The 19584-nt window shown below is 39.3% G+C and overlaps 1 protein-coding gene across 4 annotated transcripts in view; it reads left to right on the top strand.

The window, feature by feature from the left end:
* COL19A1 (collagen type XIX alpha 1 chain) overlaps nt 1-19584 on the top strand; it is a 214630-nt gene that overhangs the window by 83481 nt on the left and 111565 nt on the right. For all 4 annotated transcript variants that reach the window (XM_075414584.1, XM_075414582.1, XM_075414583.1 and 1 more), the window contains one exon: nt 16617-16670. In XM_075414584.1, the coding sequence (XP_075270699.1) occupies nt 16617-16670 (54 nt within the window). The remainder of the gene's footprint in view (nt 1-16616; nt 16671-19584) is intronic.

Here is a 19584-nt window from a genome sequence, read left to right as displayed (position 1 = left end):
TCAAGAATAGATGCTTTACCAGCTGGATGTAAATGTGAACTGAATTTTTTCACGCTTGTTTGCTAATACTATATAGGGAAGCATTAGTGTTTTTTCTTTCTCATCTTGTAACTATTTAGTCACCTATTTGCACTTTTTAAGTTTTGGAATTGGGGGGCATGTTTTTCTTCGCTTGTACAATTGTTCTGCTCTGACATTGTGGGTAGCATTTTAGAACTTTTTTCATTAAGTCATGTAAGGTTAAATGTTGTTTACCAGTCAGCCAGCTCAATGCATGGGCATGTAAGTATTTTTATTTGACAGCATATTTTTGATTATTAGCAGATCGTACATGATCACAGAGAGACACCAGTACACAGATATTCTAAGGGAGGAGGAAAAACATATTGTTTATTCTACAGGAAGTCTCTACCTGTAGTAAAAGCAGTCACATTGGCATTTAGCCTAGTAAGCTAAATATTTCCAGGGCTTATCCTGTAATTCAGTGGTATTCGGCTTGATCTGGCCATCTTCGTACTGTTTAACTCTCTTGCTCTTTGAAACAGGCTTAATCAAAACTGCCTGTAGGGAATAGTCCCTAGCCTATGCTAACGTTTGAACTGTGCCTGGGAATTATATGGGGAAATGCTAATTAGACTCATTGAAATATCTGCAAGAGACCTTCACAGCTGGGGTCTATCAATTTAATGATACAGATGACCAAGTTCCAGGTCCTAAGCTGTATCACCGTTTAATTTACTTACGCATACCCATTTGGTCAGATTAAAGGTTCATCAGGCTCAGCATCCTGCTTCTAATGATAGCCAGAAGTGGTGCCCAGGGAGAAGCACAAGGACAAAGTAAGCAAGTACAGTGCTTCTCCCCATGTACTCTTCCAGCCTCCAATCATTTGAGACTGTGATCTCAGCCAGATGTGTTTTCAGTGAATTTAGTAGCCTTCAATGGACTTCTCTCCCATTAGTGAGTGCAGTTTTCCCTTGAGTTCATGTAAACTTTAAGCATCTGCAATATCCTGTGGTGAGGAATTACACCGTTTATCTTTGTATTTGAAGAACCACTTCCTTTTGTTTATTTGGAACCCGCTTCCTCTTAATTTAATTTGGTGTCCCCTACTTTATCTGTTGAAAGATTCCTGTTCTCGTGTTCTTTTCAGCATCAATCAAGAATCAATAAGCAACTATCATGCATTCCTGAGGTGTCTCTTCCAAATTGAAGAATACTAGTTGACATAGTATCTCTCACTATGAAAATTGTTTTGTATTTAATCATCCTTACTAGCTGCCTCTGGATGTTTTTTGAGTGCTAGAGAGAACTTCAGTGTGTATAATATCACAGTGAAATTCTCTGTTTTGTTCTCTGTGCCATCCTAATATCTCCTCACGTGGAACTTCCTTTTCTATCCTCTCTCTAGCATTGAGTGTGGCCTCAAGATTTCACTCCTGAGTTCCTTTGAACAGACCATTACCAGTCATTGCATTTAGGAAGTTGTAATCATGTTCACAAATTATGGCTGCATACAGAATCACACAATGATAGCATGGTATGGGTTAGAAGGGACCTTTAAAGGTCACATAGGTCCAACCCCCCTGTAATGAGCAGGGATATCTTCAGCTAGATCAGGTTGCTCAGAGCCCCATCCAACCTGACCTTGAATGTTTCTAGGGATGGAGCCTCCACTGCCTCTCTGGGCAACCCGTTCCAGTGTCACCACCCTCATTGTAAAAGGATTCTTCCTTATATCCAGTCTAAGGATATAGGACATAAGGATTTCATCATTTTAAATATACTTACACTGAACTTCATTTGTCCTTTTTTTTGCCATGTCATTTCGTCTCATCATGCCCGTATTGAGTTTGTCACCATTCATCCTCATCCGTTTTATCCCGTATAATTTGGTATCATCACCAGATTTAGTCATGTACCTCAAAATGGCTTTCTTTGAGGTTTGAGTGTAAACAATTGATGTCTTGCTGAGAACAAGATTAGTGGAGGAGAGAAGTGACTTTGCCAATACCCAAATGCTGTTGTGAACTCTAAAGCTCTTTCTGCTTTGGATTAGAAATATAATATTTGACAGGTGCTTTTTTTGGTGTTAGAAAGGTATCTTTTTCAGTCTGACTTCTCTCCAGCAAGATCTGGTGTAATCTTAAGCTCTGAAAATGGCCATTTACACATTCACTTCAGTCCACAAAGCTGTCCAAATTCCAGTTGCCCCCACAAGGTAGGAAGCCTCTTGCATGTTAGGCCCAGATGTGGAGCTCTGGGCAAGGAAGTGCATGCAGTGCTCTGCAGAAGCAGCAGAGCCCATTCTGAATGAGCTACCTGGGATATCAGAAGCTTTGCAGCTTCATTAGTGGGCACTCTGTTGAGATGTAAGGTTTAACAGTGTGAGCAGAGTGCCAGTTCATTTGGATGTACTGCTTCCAGTAATGGTTACTTCTGTGCCCCCTTGGACATTTCTGTGAAGAAGTATCCAGAGGTGGATGACTGGGTACCATTACAGCTATGGATGCCTAGAACAGTTGTACTAGTTTGGAAACAGCTAAGTCTGTAAACCTTCTGAACTGTAATTTTGATAAATTTAAATTAGTTTAAAATTAATGTAACAGTTTTTATTTATAAGGAATGCTGCACATTTAGCATCTGAGAAAATATTCTGGAGAAGCAAAGAAATATCCACTGGCAGTGGCAGAGAGCACACCATCATCCTCTCTCTACGTAGAGATGTTGAGGCCCAAGTTTCCATTCAACAACTCGGAGGATTCTGTAACACCAGTGGGGTGAACGCTGGGGCTTGGGTCAGGGCACTTGTATACAGGAGAGAGGGTAGAGGTGGGCATGGACCTTGAGTAAGCTATTGGGGAAAACAAGAAGAATGGGTGAAATGGTCTTCATCCAACGACCTGGATGAAGAGTTAGAATGTACCCTCAGCAAGTTTGCTGATGACACCAAACTGGGAGGTGTGGTAGACACACCGGAAGGCTGTGCTACCATTCAGCGTGACCTGGATAGGCTGGAAAGTTGGGCAGAGAGGAACCTGATGAGGTTCAACAAAGGCAAATGCAGGGACCTGCACCTGGGGAGGAACAACCTCATGCACCAGTACAGGCTTGGGATGGACCTGCTGGAGAGCAGCTCTGCGGAGAGGGACCTGGGTGTCCTGGTGGACGACAGGTTAACCATGAGCCAGCAGTGTGCCCTGGCTGCCAAGAAAGCCAATGGGATCCTGGGATGCTTTAGGAGGTGTGCGGCCAGTAGGTCGAGGGAGGTTCTCCTTCCCCTCTACACTGCCCTGGTGAGGCCTCACCGTAAGAGAGGAGTCATCCTCTGCTGCAGCTGCCTAGTCTTGTACCTCAAGCGATAAAGCTTATTGCTGTGAATTAAAATATTCTCTCTTCTGACTCCAGGGATGATCTTTGGTGAAAGGCCTTATAATTCATTATGCCAGATGATTTTTGTTGTTTACCATTTATTACTCTGAACAGACTGATTTTAAAAAAGATGATTGCTGAGTCAAAAGATAAGAAATGCCAGAAGAGAATTAATTTGAAAATTGAATGTGACCTCAATTGGTTTAGAGGGAGGCCTGAAAATAGCCCATCGTATGAGTGTTCCCACAAGATATTCTTAGAGAAATAGGTCTGACTAAAGTTCAACATCTAGTCATTTTTGTTCAAACTTATTTTCTTATCACAGTTTCTGGATTTATTTTTTTAGTCTACTTGCTATTTTTGTTACTAGTCCTTAATGATCTGTGCCTTCTCTCTTCCCTTTTTTCTGTCTCGTAACTTGCCTTTCCTGTTGTGCAGACACCCATCCATACACATATTTGTCTATTCTCTGTCCCTGTTTTAGTTTTCCAAAAGCTGTTTATGTTTCACTAATACCTTTGTATAATATCTTTGAGGAAAGGGTTGTTTTTAAGTGGAAGTGCTGTGAGAAGCATTCTAGGTACAGTGTACCACAACATGAGTAATTCAGCTCCTTACAGATCTCATGCGTTCTGGATAATGTCAGGTGGTATCATTGATCTGGTCTTACAGTTAGCCAGGACTTAAAATTAAAGTAGTTTTACATGGCTATAATTCTCAGTATTTGCTGACAGTGTAGCCTAGGTGGGATATTTTTTTCTCAATCCAAGATCTAGTGATAGGTTCAACTTTGAGTGTATTTCCTCAATTTCCAGTTGAAAGTGCACATTTACACTGTACTTATGTCTGTACTAGGATGAGTCATCTAATCTAGGAGATATAATACAATCACAAAAATGTTTAGTAACATACCAAGTAATAGATTCCTAAATTAAATCACTGTTGACTTAATTATTTTGATTTACTGCAGTGCAGTTATTGAAGGAAATCTTTTTTTACCAAGATCTTTAAGCCGGAAGGGAGACTTTGAAGGAAGAAGGCATTACAACAACAGAGAGTAAGCACAACAGAATCCTTTCTGGCAGGTGCAGTATATTACTTTAACATAGTGAACTGAACAGAGCTCCTCACACGTGAGCCTCCTTTCTTTCAAATGGGAGGCAGTTCTCAGGAGTTGCTGAGCAAAGATATGCTGTAAGACTGAGCAGGTGGGGCTCCATGGCGAGGAGGCCATCAGAACACTGCAGCTGCTACTCTCAGTAAGATTGTGTTGTATCCACTGTTGCAGGGGATTATTCTTTGTGAAAAAGATAGTACTGACAGGTTATCTAATGAGAAGAGACAACAGGATAATCTAATAAAACAGTATTGATGCTGCAATACTGGAAAACATCATTTAACATAAATTGCATGTATGCATATGCAGCCTTGTAGGTTTTATATCTTAGCATCATATTCTGAGACCTTTTTAGAAATTCTTGTATGTAATATTTCTAAAATAGGCTTGCATGCTAATGCAGATGAAATGCATGTCTTTAAGTCAATGGGCTCTTGCAATTTTGAGTGAGTGAATATCTGATTAGAGAGTTGTTTGCAGTTAGGGTAAGGATCAGAATTCATTAAGAAAGTGATGAAAGAAGAGATGAAAAAATGGCGACACATTGGTCACTGCAGAACAGGAGATGACAGAACCTTTGTTCATGAATACACCAAAACTAGTGCTCTGTGTGTGTATGTGAGCAGGGGAAGCTTTCCACAACCTGCAAAGACAGATGTGGATGTTACTACTGAAAAGTCAGCAACGTACGTGTTTAAGGGTATTGAAGTCTCCAAAGCACTTTTTTTCTGCATTTAGCAGTAGTTAATGTTTCTTAAGGTAATACTGTCAATGATAAAACCAGTCTTCCTCCCCCATCTCCTCCTTTCCAGATGCTTCTTCCTATCCCCAGTGTCCCTGTGCACTGCTATTGCACTTCTTTGTGTGATGCCTAGTAAACTAAATAAATCAGGGAAGTGTTTTGACCAAAAAAAGCCTGTGTTTACTGGGTTATATCCCAGCAGATTCTGTTTCTCCAGACTTTTGTCTGGCTTTTCTTCAACAACCAAGGTATTCCAGAAGAATAGGAATATTTTAATAACCAGAAGGTGCTGCAGTCCTATGTAGATGACTTTTGGGACTGGAGAAGGACAAGGACAGTGTTATTCCTTTTGGATGAAGCTAAACTGAAAGATGGACTCAGGAACAAGCCCAGGGTGCTGCAGTTGCTAATGGCTCTTGAGTTCATGAAAACGGACTAAAGCTATTCCAGGGTAGGTTTAGAATAGCTCCAACAGAATATACGCAGTGTGAACATCTAGTACTCTGCATCATTTGCTCCATAGATCCTCTTCTGTTGTGCCGCATTGTTTGCGAATATATTTATGTACCTAGAAGATACTTGCTTTGAAGAAGACCTGACGTAGTAGGCACGCAAGTCAAGGATATTAAGGCTGTTAATAATATTAAAGATCTGCACAGAAGTTAAAGAATGGTAAATTGTGCTGAAGTATGTGTCTAATGTAGTTAACCCCATCAGCAGCTTTATGCTGCTACTTTGTACAGTACTCTCGTTGGCCGTCTTTGTGTATTACAGAATCACAGAATCACAGAATAGTAGGGGTTGGAAGGGACCTCTGTGGGTCATCTGGTCCAACCCTCCTGCCGAAGCAGGGTCACCCAGAGCAGGCTGCACAGGACCTTGTCCAGGTGGGTCTTGAATATCTCCAGAGAAGGAGACTCCACAGCCTCTCTGGGCAGCCTGTTCCAGTGCTCCGTCACCCTCAGAGGGAAGAAGTTCTTCCTCGTGTTCAGACGGAACTTCCTGTGCCTCAGTTTGTGCCCATTGCCCCTTGTATTCTTAAATTCTAGTTTAAGAAACCAAAGAAGCTAGCTTAGAAGACCAGCTAATTTACAACAGAAGTTCAGAGTTTCTGTGTCAGTAAGTGGAGACTGAGTTGTCTTGGATGTCTACAGGGAGCATATTGTTGATCTTCCTTATATGGCTAGGCCAATATATATTGTGCACAGATAAAGAAAGAAGTTTTGCCTTGTACCCTTTTACAAGTTTTAAGTACTTATTGAAAGCAAATGTTAACTTAAACTTGCTTCTGTTGTCTATAGTCAGCCAGTAGATACAGCTCAAATTTCCCAGGAGGCCCTTTCTAAAGATGCTTCCTTCCCTTCAGTAGGCTGCAGAACGTTCTCTCACCTATTTATTCTAGACCCACTGATTTTTCGCAATTCACTGCACAATGGTCCAGCTAGAACAGAAATATGACAATTGTTTTCATGCACAGTAGGTACCCTATGGGCTGGTCGTATGGACAGTTGCCCAGGGAAGTGGGAGCTGTGGATTTTGATCCTTTCAAAAACAGAGAAAACTTCTGGCATTAAATCTATAATTACAAACTTTTATGCAAAAGGCAGCCATTTCCTTCTTTTATAGCTGTGTTTTGAACTGTCCTTAGTGAAATCTGGGCAAGATGCACGTATTTTGAACACAGATCAAGCCTCGCCCTCAGATAAATATCCATCAGAAGACTGAACACATCACACCTTTAGATTGTACCAGGATCCATGAGAGCTTTATTGAAACCCCAGTTTCCTGGTCTAAAGTATGAATTTCTATGACCTTAATAAACTACTTACTGTTGTGTAAGAAAATAGAGGTAACCAATACCGCTCTCTGTGTGGGCCTGGTGAACACAGTTAATAGTCACAGCTACAGAAAATGCCGTTATTTCGGTTGTTGTCTGACAGAAATAAAGCTAGAGGTGCAGCCTTTGCAGAAAAGACAAAGCAGTCCATCAGCTTGCGCAGGCACTTGATGTTACTTTAACTATCTGCGGAGCATCTTTTAGAGTCTAAATAGCAACACCCTGCCAAAACCATGAAAGCTTGGGTGTCTAAAAAATACTACTCAGTGAGAGCGATACTATTTGTCAACTGCTGACAAGAACAGATTGGTTTTAGGTTGTCTTAGGAGACAGGCCTTGAAAAGAAACTAGTTTATTCCTCCTACGGAAAAATCTTCATTCAACACTAACACTAAGCCAGCATAAACAGAAACCTCCCCACTAAAAGGCAGACAGAATTTTAAACAATTGTAGATGAAAGTCAAATCCATTTTCAGTATTCACTTAGAGAAAGGGAAAAATAATATACTCAGTACTTAAATAGCTTGGGGTTTTTTTTAGTTTATTGACAGATACTCAGGAAACTAAAATTCAAAATTATTGTAGAATTTGATGCTAGAAACTTGGAGCCAAATTCAACTATTAGTTTTGTTCAAGAGTGATATAAGAGCAAAAGTCTGTAAAAGGTCTAATATTTGTGCAAGTCAAAACATTTATTATGATTCCCTTGTGTTAGGCACAGTACAAAGACGAAGCAGATAATTTATCTCATCCTAAAGATAATGTAATTAAAACATAAGATTTAAGACAGAAGAGAGATACCTGCAAAACAACCAGACTTGCCTGATGAAAAACAAATAAATAATGTGAAAGATGATGCTTCACCTATTGTGTAGATTTTGTGCTCATCACACAGGGGAGGAGTTACTCTGTCCAGTTCTGGGCTCCCCAGTTCAAGAAAGATGAGGAGCTACTGGAGAGAGTCCAGCGGAGGACTACAAGGATGGTGAGGGGACTGGAACATCTCTCCTATGAGGAGAGGCTGAGGTAGCTGCGCTTGTTCAGCCTGAAGAAGAGAAGGCTGCGAGGGGACCTAATATATACTTACAAATATCTGAAGGGTGTGTGTCAGGAGGATGGCGCCAAGCTCTTTTCAGTAGTGCCCAGTGACAGGACAAGCGGCAATGGGCACAAACTGAAGCATAGGAAGTTCCATCTGAACATGAGGAAGAATTTCTTCCCTCTGAGAGTGACGGAGCACTGGAACAGGCTGCCCAGGGAGGTTGTGGAGTCTCCTTCTCTGGAGATATTCAAGACCCGCCTGGACAAGGTCCTGTGCAGCCTGCTGTAGGTGACCCTGCTTCGGCAGGAGTGTTGGTCTAGATGACCCACAGAGGTCCGTTCCAACCCCTACCATTCTGTGATTCTCTGATTCTGTGATTAGACTGGAGGGAGAGGTTATTAAAGGGGGATAACAGTATGAATTTGTGTAGACCTTGCAATGACAAGTTGTACACTTTGTCCCTGAGTTTCGTACATATGTTTCTCAGCATTTAGGTATGTGTCCATGAGAACTAGCAAAGGAGAAGATAAATGGTGAATAGAGTTTTAGCAATGACATTCAGAATGGGTGGGTGAGAGCAGGATGAGGGAGGATTTATGAAGAGTGGAGAAAATAGTGCTATCAAGTCTGGATGAAAGTGGTGGCTCTGTAGATAGCTGAAGAAGGTTAGGGCTATGGTCTGGGTGTGGTTTGGATCTGAGAGACTCACTTCAAGATTATTCATGGTTCTTGGGGACTAATAGAATCAATGTTTTTTCAGTGACAAAAGCGGAAGCTTTCTTAAAAGTGTTGAAAGTAACATTTAAAACTAATTCAAATGGTTAGATATCAACAAGAAGGTACTGGAAAGTTCAGATATTTGCTTGGACAGGAGTCGAGTCTGGAGTAGAAGTGTAAATGATCACTCATGGAAATGTTTTTTTGATTTTTTTTTTATCTACAGATAAGGTTAGCCAGGGAACCTGTAGGAGGAGAGGAAAACTGGACCATGAATGTACCCTGTACGGCCTCTTTATAGACAGTTGTATGTACAAGTTGTCTGACTGAATTCATGAGCCTTTATAGCTTGGAAAGCCTTTTACTTTGGGAATTATGAGGAAAGATGCAGCACAATAAACAATGTACAACACACTAATTTTTAAACTGAAGTGATATTCAATGTATAGGATGTAGTGTAGAACTCAGCCAGATGGAGCAAATAAAGAATGGGATATTCATTGCTATTCATGATGGGCTTTTTAGAGTCTTTAAAGTATGTTGTATGATTTCTTTCTGTATCTGAAAATTATTGAAATAAACACCACATTGATTTTTTGGGGAAATTTTGAGTTATTTTAGAAAGCTATTCAAATCCACTAAAGCCTCTGGATGTTAATACCAAGTAGCATGTGCAAATGAAGATCGCCATGAAAAAACTTAGTCACTTTTCCTTATAAACACATTTTACTTGACTGTTTGCACTTTCTCTGAAGAGACCATCAATATATTCAAGTGGATTTTAAGAATACGTATGATCTAGGAGACTGAAACTCTACTTTTGGATAGCTCATGCTTTAGGTTGTATGATTTTTCTTATTTTTACAAATAAATCTTTAAACTTGGTGTAAGAATTTTTCTTTGCAGTTAAGCCTTGGAATATATGATCAAGTAATTACCAAAAAGAGTGGAGTTTTGGAGGTAGATTTTGGTTTTTGTTTCAGCTTGACATTGAAAGGTTTGAAGGCCGGGGGGGGGAGGGGGTGAAATGGTGATGGTAGGATGATCCATGGCAGGAGAGCATACGGAGCAAGGTTTACAAACCGCAACATCTGACTTGACAAAAAGCAAAGTCGGTGCGAGGGTCTTTGGGGCATTTATTATTGGGTAACAAAGCTAAATGTTAGGTTGTGGTTAGTCTTGTGTAAGTTGTAGCAAACAGCAGTTATCCAAAATCTCAGTTATTTTTCTCCTTGTTCTGGCTAACTCCACTACCCAAAAGGATGAAGCTGTGTCTTTATGTTTATTTTACCCTAACAAGTCTCTTAGATGAAAATGTATGTTACATACTGTTCTACATAGGTTGTTTTTTCCACTTACAACAGTATTATTTGATGCCTTTTAGTATTTCATTAACGATCTCAACTACTAGCTCTGGTTGTCATCAGAGAATGTTAGGCAGTCTTTTACGTTTCCACAAGATAGGGTTACATTGAAGGCAAGGACCAAGGTGAGATTCAGAGATCTGCAAGGAACACATGAAGAGATCAAAGGACTGTTCACTTGTGTTTTCAATAAGGCGTTGCTGGTAGCATTGCTGTGGCATTTTCTAGATGTAAAAGAACAGAATTTGAGTTTTCTGGAGGCTTAGTTCTCAAGTGTATCATAGCTCTATAGGCTATGTAAGAACAGACTTTCATAAGGCAATAACTGAGACCACTTCATTGCCTGCCAGGGTGCCATGGAATTCATAGGCTATTTTAGAAATCAGTGTTTGTGGATGTTGCGATGTGGAAGTTTAGTTTTCAGGAAGAACATAAAAGTATGCCTAAACTACATGTCTTGATCAAATGTGGATACAGTCCTTCAATCTCAGGAGGTTTCTAACTCTTCAGAACATGTTTATCTGCCCACTCCTGGTTCCTCCATGTTATTTTGTTTGATTTTTATTTTGCTGTTCTTTATCTCTGAACTGATACTAATCAATCAGTGTGCTAGGTGAAAATGGCACCGTGACAGTGCAAGCAGCTCAGTCCTATTGTTATCCTGTATATTGCTGGCATTTGAATCAATGTTGTCTGTCTTTCAATGCCTTCATGAAACAAGAGAAATTATTTATTAAATGAGATGATTTTGACTCCTTAAGACAAGTGCCTCTTGCAAAGAGTGTAATCATTACTCAGCAAGGGCATCATACTAAGAAAAGCAAAATCTATTTTAACCTGTGACTTTGTCACATTTTCCAAGAGAGAGCAATCATAGCAGAACCAAGAAGCAGTCTAGAGGAAATGGTATCCTGGAAGGGTGTACAGGGTTATATCTGCTTCACTCCCATGAAGACACACGTATGATGAAGTATGCATCAAGTCTGTCTAGAGCATTCTCAAGCAAAATATACGGTTAAGGCAATTTCACTCTGTTCTTAGGCAGATCATTATAGTGCTTCTCTGCCTTTTTAACCCTAGTTTCACACTCCCTAAGCCTAGATCCTTTTGGCTACAAATTAAACCTATTATTTGTATTATTCCTATGGAAAACTTATTGTCACATTTATAGCATTCTTCCCCATATTTGAGATTCATCAGTGTGTCCTGTGTTCACTCTTTCCTCCTAATGTTTTTTTTTCCAAACTTTCCATCATTGCGGTTTGGAGAATCACAGAATGGTAGGGGTTGGAAGGGACCTCTGTGGGTCATCTAGTCCAACACTCCTGCCGAAGCAGGGTCACCTACAGCAGGGCTGCACAGGACCTTGTCCAGGTGGGTCTTGAATATCTCCAGAGAAGGAGACTCTACAACCTCCCTGGGCAGCCTGTTCCAGTGCTCCGTCACCCTCAGAGGGAAGAAATTCTTCCTCATGTTCAGACGGAACTTCCTGTGCTTCAGTTTGTGCCCATTGCCCCTTGTCCTGTCGCTGGGCACCACTGAAAAGAGTCTGGCAGATACCAAAAAGAGGAGAGCAGATAACAAAAAGTTGACAAATTTCTGTGAAAAATATGATGCTGTGAACTAGATGCTGTTTTTCACTGTTCTCATCCGTGGCAAGTAAGCCAGAATAATTGTTTCTTTTCAATTTGTGTTTGGCTCATCCCGGAATGGAGTCTGGCATTTTAAAAATAGCTTTGTGTTACATACTCCTGCTCACCATGTAATCCGTGATAATCCCCAGATCTCTTTCTGCAGTAGTGCTACAGGGATTACTCTTCACTTGTTATTTGTACATTTGATTTCTCCATTTGGAGAGCACTACACTGTAATGTTTATTGGACTTTATATTTTTAATAGCTGTTCTGATTGATCAAGGTCATTTTGCATTTTAAGATTTTTCTGCAAAGAATGAAAATGGATGGCTGCCTCATTCCTGCTGACAGGAAGAGGCAATTTATCCGTGCATCTTGGGAGCCATGGGCTGGCCTGGCTTCAGGTCATTCTGTGGCTAAGATTTTGGGCTCATTTGAGGTGGTAGTTTGCCTTGATGTAGTCTCCCTGCCGTAGAAATGCTTAGAGCTTGCTTAGAAACATGATGCATGACACTAAGTGCTAATTAGCCAGTATGAACGTCTTCAGTATTGCTCAGTCTGTGTAAGTGGAGCAGGAAGGAAAGATCTTTCTCCTGATATGTTTTCTGGCTTGGTCAGGCGTGACACCTGTTGTTTGGGGCTCTTTCACAGGACGGCGATGGCGTGGTTTGGAATCAGAGGTTTTTTAGTCATGGTTTCTTGATAAGTGTATCTACTGAGCTGTCTGAATTTCTGATGCCTATGAAACTTTATGATCACCTGCTTTCTTACTCTGTCAGAGTATCCTAAATAGGTGGGTTTGGGAAGACATAGGCTTCATGATGACATCCTTCTAGGTCATCACTGTTGATTTTAGTTTACTAGAAATAGGAGTGTATTTCTGCCATGTTTTATGCTGTCTCCTCTTACCCTGCTTAGGTAATAGTCTTATGAGATGTAGGGTTACAGCCTGTTTGGAAATAAGCTTCTTGTGTCAGTCTTTTGTTTCTTTGCATAGTTCTTCCCAGTCTGAACTGAGACAAGGTCATTAGTCTGCATCCATTTCCACTCCTTTTAAATGCTATAGAGTCTCAGTGGTCCTGGGGTGCTTCACCCTGAGTATTGGGGCTTTCCTGAAGTATACTATCCCGCATTCCACAGAAGGGTTACAGGTCAGTCAATAAGAACGCTACTGGGATGGAGCCCTTCATAACCCCACCTCTCCAGACATCTGTCAGCAAAAACAGAAAGAGCCATAGGGGGTTTTTTTGAACTGAAGATGCTGATATTTTAAATTGATAACCTATTTACAAAAAATCAGTAAGCATTACTGTGAGCTGGGTTCAGTTTAGAAGCAGCTATGGAGAAATGGTCACAAGAAAAGAAAATTCATGTATAGCATTCTGTTGAGACAGAGCTGTAGCAAAACGCAGAAGAGTTTTAAAAAAACAGGTGATAACTATCTTAAAGATATGTAAGGTAAAATCATGGAGTTTCAGAGGTTAAAAATTTTAAAGTATCCAGACTGAGTTAGTGGTACTGTATAGCTTGCGTACTTAGGAGAGTATTTCAGCTATTATTAACAATAGTACTTTAAAATGTTTGGAACAAAGGATATCAGGAATTCCTGATGAGTATCATTAACAGCGCAGTGCTACAAAAAAACTTTACCTTTTTAGGTAAATTTTCAGATATGAATGTATTTTATTTCCAAATACATTACTTTGCCTTTATAATAAGGAGGAAATAGTATGCAAGGAAAATGAGGCAGCCTTAAAGTGGACAAGTGGGTTGAAGGCTGGTACTCTCATCTTACAGAGGCCATGCATAAACCCCTGGCTCTGATTAAAGAATGTTACCACAGAATTCAGTGTATCCACTATTACACACAGCAGATTGAATCCCTCCCAGCGCTTATACTGAAGCAACCCCATCAGCTTGTTCCATTGGGGTAATTGAAAACAGAATGCACCCAAAGAAATACAAATAATTTAGTGTTATATTGGATTAGTTCTAGTTAACTAATAAACAAGGCATGGCACTTCAAGAGTTTTGTCATCCTGTTTTTGCAATAAATAGTCTTTAATTGTCTCATCTGAATATAGTATAAGCAGGCAGGAACATTAGATATAAAAAGACATTAACACATTTTTCTCTCTTTTTTGTTCATCTATGAGGTAAGCTATAATGTTGATTATTAACAGCCTCCTCTACGCTCTGGAGTGGCTTCAGCGATTCTGCAAATTGGCTAGATTTGAAGCTGTTAATTATGTAGTATAGTGCACTCCATAAAGGCAGAAATGAGTGTGACTTGGCTCAATTCTCATGAGAACAAATTGTAAAAATTAGACCTCTGTTTGATTCATATTCTGGCTTCACAGAGGACACGGACATTCCATACAACAGGCTTGGCGATGACAAATGATTTACTCCATTAAAAAATCAGAATAGGTTCACAGTAAAATCATGTACCTGGCAGAAAGCCCATGGCTCTTGGGACACTGCAGAGGTCCAAGGCTCATTAACAGGTGGTGCTTTTTATCATTCTGTCTAAGAAACTGACAAACATCTTAAATCCAAATATCTTGTAAATCATAAGGAAGGGAGTTTTGCTTTCTCCCTTGCATTTGCCAGCCACACTTGTGTGTGTCTAGAACTGTCCACTGGCATTTCAAAGTTACTGCCTGCCTACTGTAGAAGGAAAAGGCAGGGTGTCCAACACGTGCTGCTCGTCTAATATCAAGGCAAATGGCAAGTGAGGATGAGGGGAGGGTCGTCTTTTGTCTTCGGCTCTTTGTTTAGGTTTTTTTGTAAATGTAGATGCTGCATAACAATTTGTGACAAGATACTTCTACCTTAGGTTTCTGCTTATACATCAAGGAATTTACAGGATGCTACTACTTCTGAAGCAAACCTCTACACGTTTATATCATTTTCTCTCAAAGTATGAAAGCAGATGAAGAAAAAGCAGCTCCATAAAATGGAATGAATCTGAATCTAAATCTTCTAGAAATATATTTGGATAAGGAGATATTATGTCAAATGTATGACTGTACCTTTGTAGCTGTCGCAAGATTGTAGCAGTTTAACTGATACTAGTTGAAAGATCCTGAAAGCAGTATTAAATGTCCAGTAAGTCGCAGTGATGAAAAGAAAAATGTCGTTTTTGCAGTTTCTTCTAGAAGTTTAAGTAAGCTATTTAAAATAGAATAGTAAGTTTTGGGACTTCCACTGTATTTTTTTTAAACTGACAGTGAAAGAAAACTACTATCTCAACCAATGCCTTCATCCATAGAACAAAAAGGACTTTATAGTTTAAACATACTAAAATAACCAGTGTTAAATTCCTATAACTGTTCGGTGTCATTTAAACTTTTGCAAGAAATGCATAGATTTATCTGGGATTTATTGTTTGGTTGTTGTTTAGGGTTTTGTGTTTGGTTTTTTTTTGACAAGCAAGAAAGAAAATACTTGAGGAAAAACATTAACAGTGTGACTGAGGCTAATGCATGGCATTAGGTTTGTTATCAGCAAGATGTATTAAAATGGAAACAATGAACTGGCGAAGCCATCTTGTGCATGGGATTATTAAATTCACAGTTTGCTGTTGCTAATTTGTTAGTAGGCATCAGTTGTTTGAGAAAGCTCATACAAACTCATTTTGCAAAACTGATTATTAGATGAAATGCCCTCTGTCATTGCCACTGGAGGAATAGCTCTGAGTCAGGGCTGTGTCAAAAATGGAGTTAGCTGAGTGATCTCAGTTTAATACCATTTACCTAACAGAATTATGAAGATAATGCTGACATAATGAATAGGTTCTGCTCAGATAAACGTAGTCCTCTGGAGATAATGGAAATTCAGTTCAAGGCAGTTCGCTTTCTTTGGTTGATACGAAGAGTTTGGACTCTAGTAAATTCAGTTCTCACGCTTTTGTCAGAATTATATTACTTTTATGATTTCGCAGAGTTCAGTCTAGTGACAGAGTAGCAATTATACAGATGTTTAGACTTGTTGGTTCTTAAAGACATCCTCCCTTAACACATATTTCATCAAAGTGAACAAAATACACCTGCTTAAGAAGCATAATTTAAATAGAATAGCATGATAGTTAGAGATAATACAGAACTAAATCCTTTCATGTGTCCTACAAAGAATATGGAGTTTTGTAGTCAGTGTTTCATGAGCAAACACAGGAACCAGTCTGTATAGTCGATTCTGAAGGATCCTTCCCACCATTGTTTTCTTTTGATTCATAATGCTGTTCATCTTCATACTTGTGAGAAAATTTTCAGAACAAAAATTGTTTCCATTTTTCAGATGCAATCAGTGAACCGTATACCAGTATGAGTCAAAGACAAGTAATAATATCGAGGACAGTTCTGTTATCAGACATTTAAAACAAGAATTATTAATAACCAGTCTCAGAATGAAAGCAATTAATTTAATGTCAATGTTAAGAATTTCAAAAGGAAAACTGTTCCCCAGTGTAAATTTCTGTTTCACCACCATGTTCTCAGAGCACTGTGAAAACCAAGAATATTTTTCTGTGGTGAGTCTTCATGGATGTTCAGTGACACTGTGAAGTACAGAGAACTGTAGCTCTCAGAGCCCTAGACATTTTTCAGAGGCATTTATTTGGGAAGAATTTCTGTTGGAATGTAAGAAATAGTTTTGCTTGTGCAGCCAGCAATGTATATGTAGCACTTCATGCAGAACAGACCAGAATCTTAAAATATTTTGCCTCTTAAAAAGTGTCATGGTTTAGTATTTGTCTTGTTTATATAAAAAAATAAACATTCTTTCTTTTAGGGTGAAAAAGGACATAAAGGAGAACCAGGACCTGAAGGCATTCCTGGAAGAGAGGTAAACTGCATGATAATGAAACAGTCAAGATGCACATTGTTTGGGGGGTGGTTAGGCAGTGAAATTCAGAAGTTGTGTAAGAAGAGTGATGGATTTAAAAAATGTATATGCCTGGAGAGTGAACATCCACAAGATGGTGGGGCAAGAAAAAGAGGTGCATTCGGCTGAAATATGAGTTCCTAGGGGCTCATGTTGGACAGAGAGCTGTGGGTGAGGATGTGGTAGATGCCGTAGTATTTCTTCTGAGGGCTCCTGTGATAAACTGAAGCAAGCATGATAAACTGAAGCGACACTACATAGATGAGTATCATTCCTGGTTGGATAATCTGCTGGCAGAGAGGGTATTTCTGGAGACCAGTTAAAGGTAGGCCTGCAGCCTTGGTTGCTGAAAAGGAAAATATACAGGCTGTTAGCTATTCCTGCATGAGAGCTGCGAGTCACTCACTGTGCCGTGTGGCTTCTGTGATAAAGAATTTGAGTTAAAATTTCACTTTTTTTTTTTCCTGTCACATTTCAATGCCTACTTAATTAATTGGTCCGGTCCGTATTTGACGTAGAGCATGAATCTTGTGTCTAAAAATATGGGATAATCCTGATCACTGAATTCACAGTCAAGCCTGAACCTGAGCAAACACTATAGACATGCTCAGTAATAAACGTTACTTTTGCCTAATTTATTTTTTAATGTAAATTTATTTTTGTATATATTAAACCAAGATGAGAGGAAAAAAAAAGCAACAGAATTTTTTTTCAATGTAATACTATAATGGCTAACCAGCATGATTTGAACAGGAAGATTAAAAAATAAATAAATAAAATAAAGGCAGCAATTTTCTTTATCCCTCTCATCCCTTCATGTCTCCTCCTTGACCTAGCTGGGAGTCAGCCTGGGTTTAGGTTTTAATGCAGGATACTGTTGGTTCTCCAATTGCAAAGCATCGCAGTTGAAGGCAGAGAGTATCTCACAGAGGGATCTGAACCTGACTGTCCAAATTGTGTGAGGAATGACTGGCATTAGGACTGGAACTCAGATATGGGATTTGGAAAAACCATTCAGCAAAGCTTTTTTAAGCAACTTTACCAAAAAAAGTAAAAGGGACAGCATTTGGCACAAAAATGCTATGATAGTCTAGGTGGGTCTACTGAAAATGCAGTAAAACAGACTACATAATTATGACACTTTTTATGTCATTTGGCTTTCTGCGCACACTGTAACCATACTTATTTTTTTCTTTCATATTTTAGGTTATTATAATTCAATGCTAGATAAATCAGGCTCAATCAGTACTCCATATGGAAACATATACTATGTACTGAGCTGAAACTACGTTTAGATATTCAAAGGGGTATTCTCCTGTAGCCTGCCTGTCTGTAAAGGTGAACCATATACTTCTGTCATGCATGCACATATGCTGACAGCATGGAAAAAACACATCTGTGTTTCTTTCCATAGCTCTGGGGACATTTCTGTGTTGGTCTTACACGATCTCCTTTACTACATGGGATCTTGTTCCATAAACCTTTTAGGAAGAGTAAGGTATACCAAGTATCTAGTGAACTATAGAACATATCTGACATAGTGGCACTGTGAAAGTGTAAAATATCAAGCCTTTATATTTTGAAATATTTATTGAACTGTTGTAATGTTTTTAAAAAGCGGTAGATTATCATCATGGGAACTGTCATTAAAACATTTTAGAAGTAAAATTGCGCAAGGCAATACAACATTATGTTGTTTGAATCCACAAATAATTCCTTTTTAACAAGACTTCCATAAAATTCTTTGGATTCAGTTATCACTGCGCATGGAGATGCCAGTCATTAAATTCAAAGGACCATGTATCATTGACTCTTGGTTGCTATCAGTGTGTCTCAAACTCATTCCGCATACAGAAATGTAACATCTGATATTTCTGAAATAATCAAGTTAATCTGCTTACATGGGTGTAATCTGCCGTGCTGTATAAAGAAAGCCTGAAAACGCTTAAAGCTAGTGGTGTCGGCTGCTGGCAGCTGTTGTCTCTTCCCAGGGGAGTGAAGGTTTCCGTACTTGCAAGTGAAGAACTTAAAAATGATGACTGAACATTTTATCTTGCACAAATGGCAGAAACATATTTGAGTTTATTTTAATCAAAATCAGGAAAGAAGGTGTCACAGAACAGTTTTACTTGCTGTTACTACCTGGGTTTTCTTAGCTATACGAAATGTTCTTGCTAGAATGAAGTAGCACGACAGAGGGGAAGCCAGACGTGATTTGGAGACTAGGCTTTCTGTAATGATGAAGAGATACCTAAAAAGCTTAATTCCCTCATCTCTCACTGGTTGTGCTAACTGGGTCAGTGAATCTCATTGAGAGCCAGGTTTGGATACAGGAGCTGTGAATATATTTAACTGCTCTGCACATCCCCCATTTTATCACTCCAGGAATCTGAGCCAAGATCTGCAGTGCTGTGTCCCAGCCTGGGACATTATTCAAAATCCATCTGACAACATGAATACTTACTATAAATACTAGTAATGTGGTTGCCATTGTTCTTAGCTTCTTAAGGAGTAGCTATAAATAACTTAATATATTACTAAAGTAGTCTTCCTGTGGTGTGTGTTCATAATACATCTGTGAGCAGGTATTTGCCTGTACAATATGAACAGCCAGTTTGCTTGAATAGTATCTCTGTTTTATCCCTTGAGGCTTTTTTAGCGACCTGACATTAATAATGCTATCATTTGTATCACTGTAACAAGTGGAGCTTCATAGACACTGTCTGAAAGAGATCCTGATAAACACAGTTTCTTTTCCATCACGCTGATATCTCATGTGGAATAAGGACAAATTTACAACATAAATGTCTATGAAACTATCTGTGGACTAAGATCTATGTGATATTCATATGCTTTTCAGTTGAATTGAAATGGA

The sequence above is a fragment of the Opisthocomus hoazin genome, chromosome 2 (assembly GCF_030867145.1).
Source record: "Opisthocomus hoazin isolate bOpiHoa1 chromosome 2, bOpiHoa1.hap1, whole genome shotgun sequence".
Lineage (NCBI taxonomy): Eukaryota > Metazoa > Chordata > Aves > Opisthocomiformes > Opisthocomidae > Opisthocomus > Opisthocomus hoazin.
Note: the sequence above shows the minus strand (reverse complement) of the source record. Positions and strands in the feature narration are given on the sequence as shown.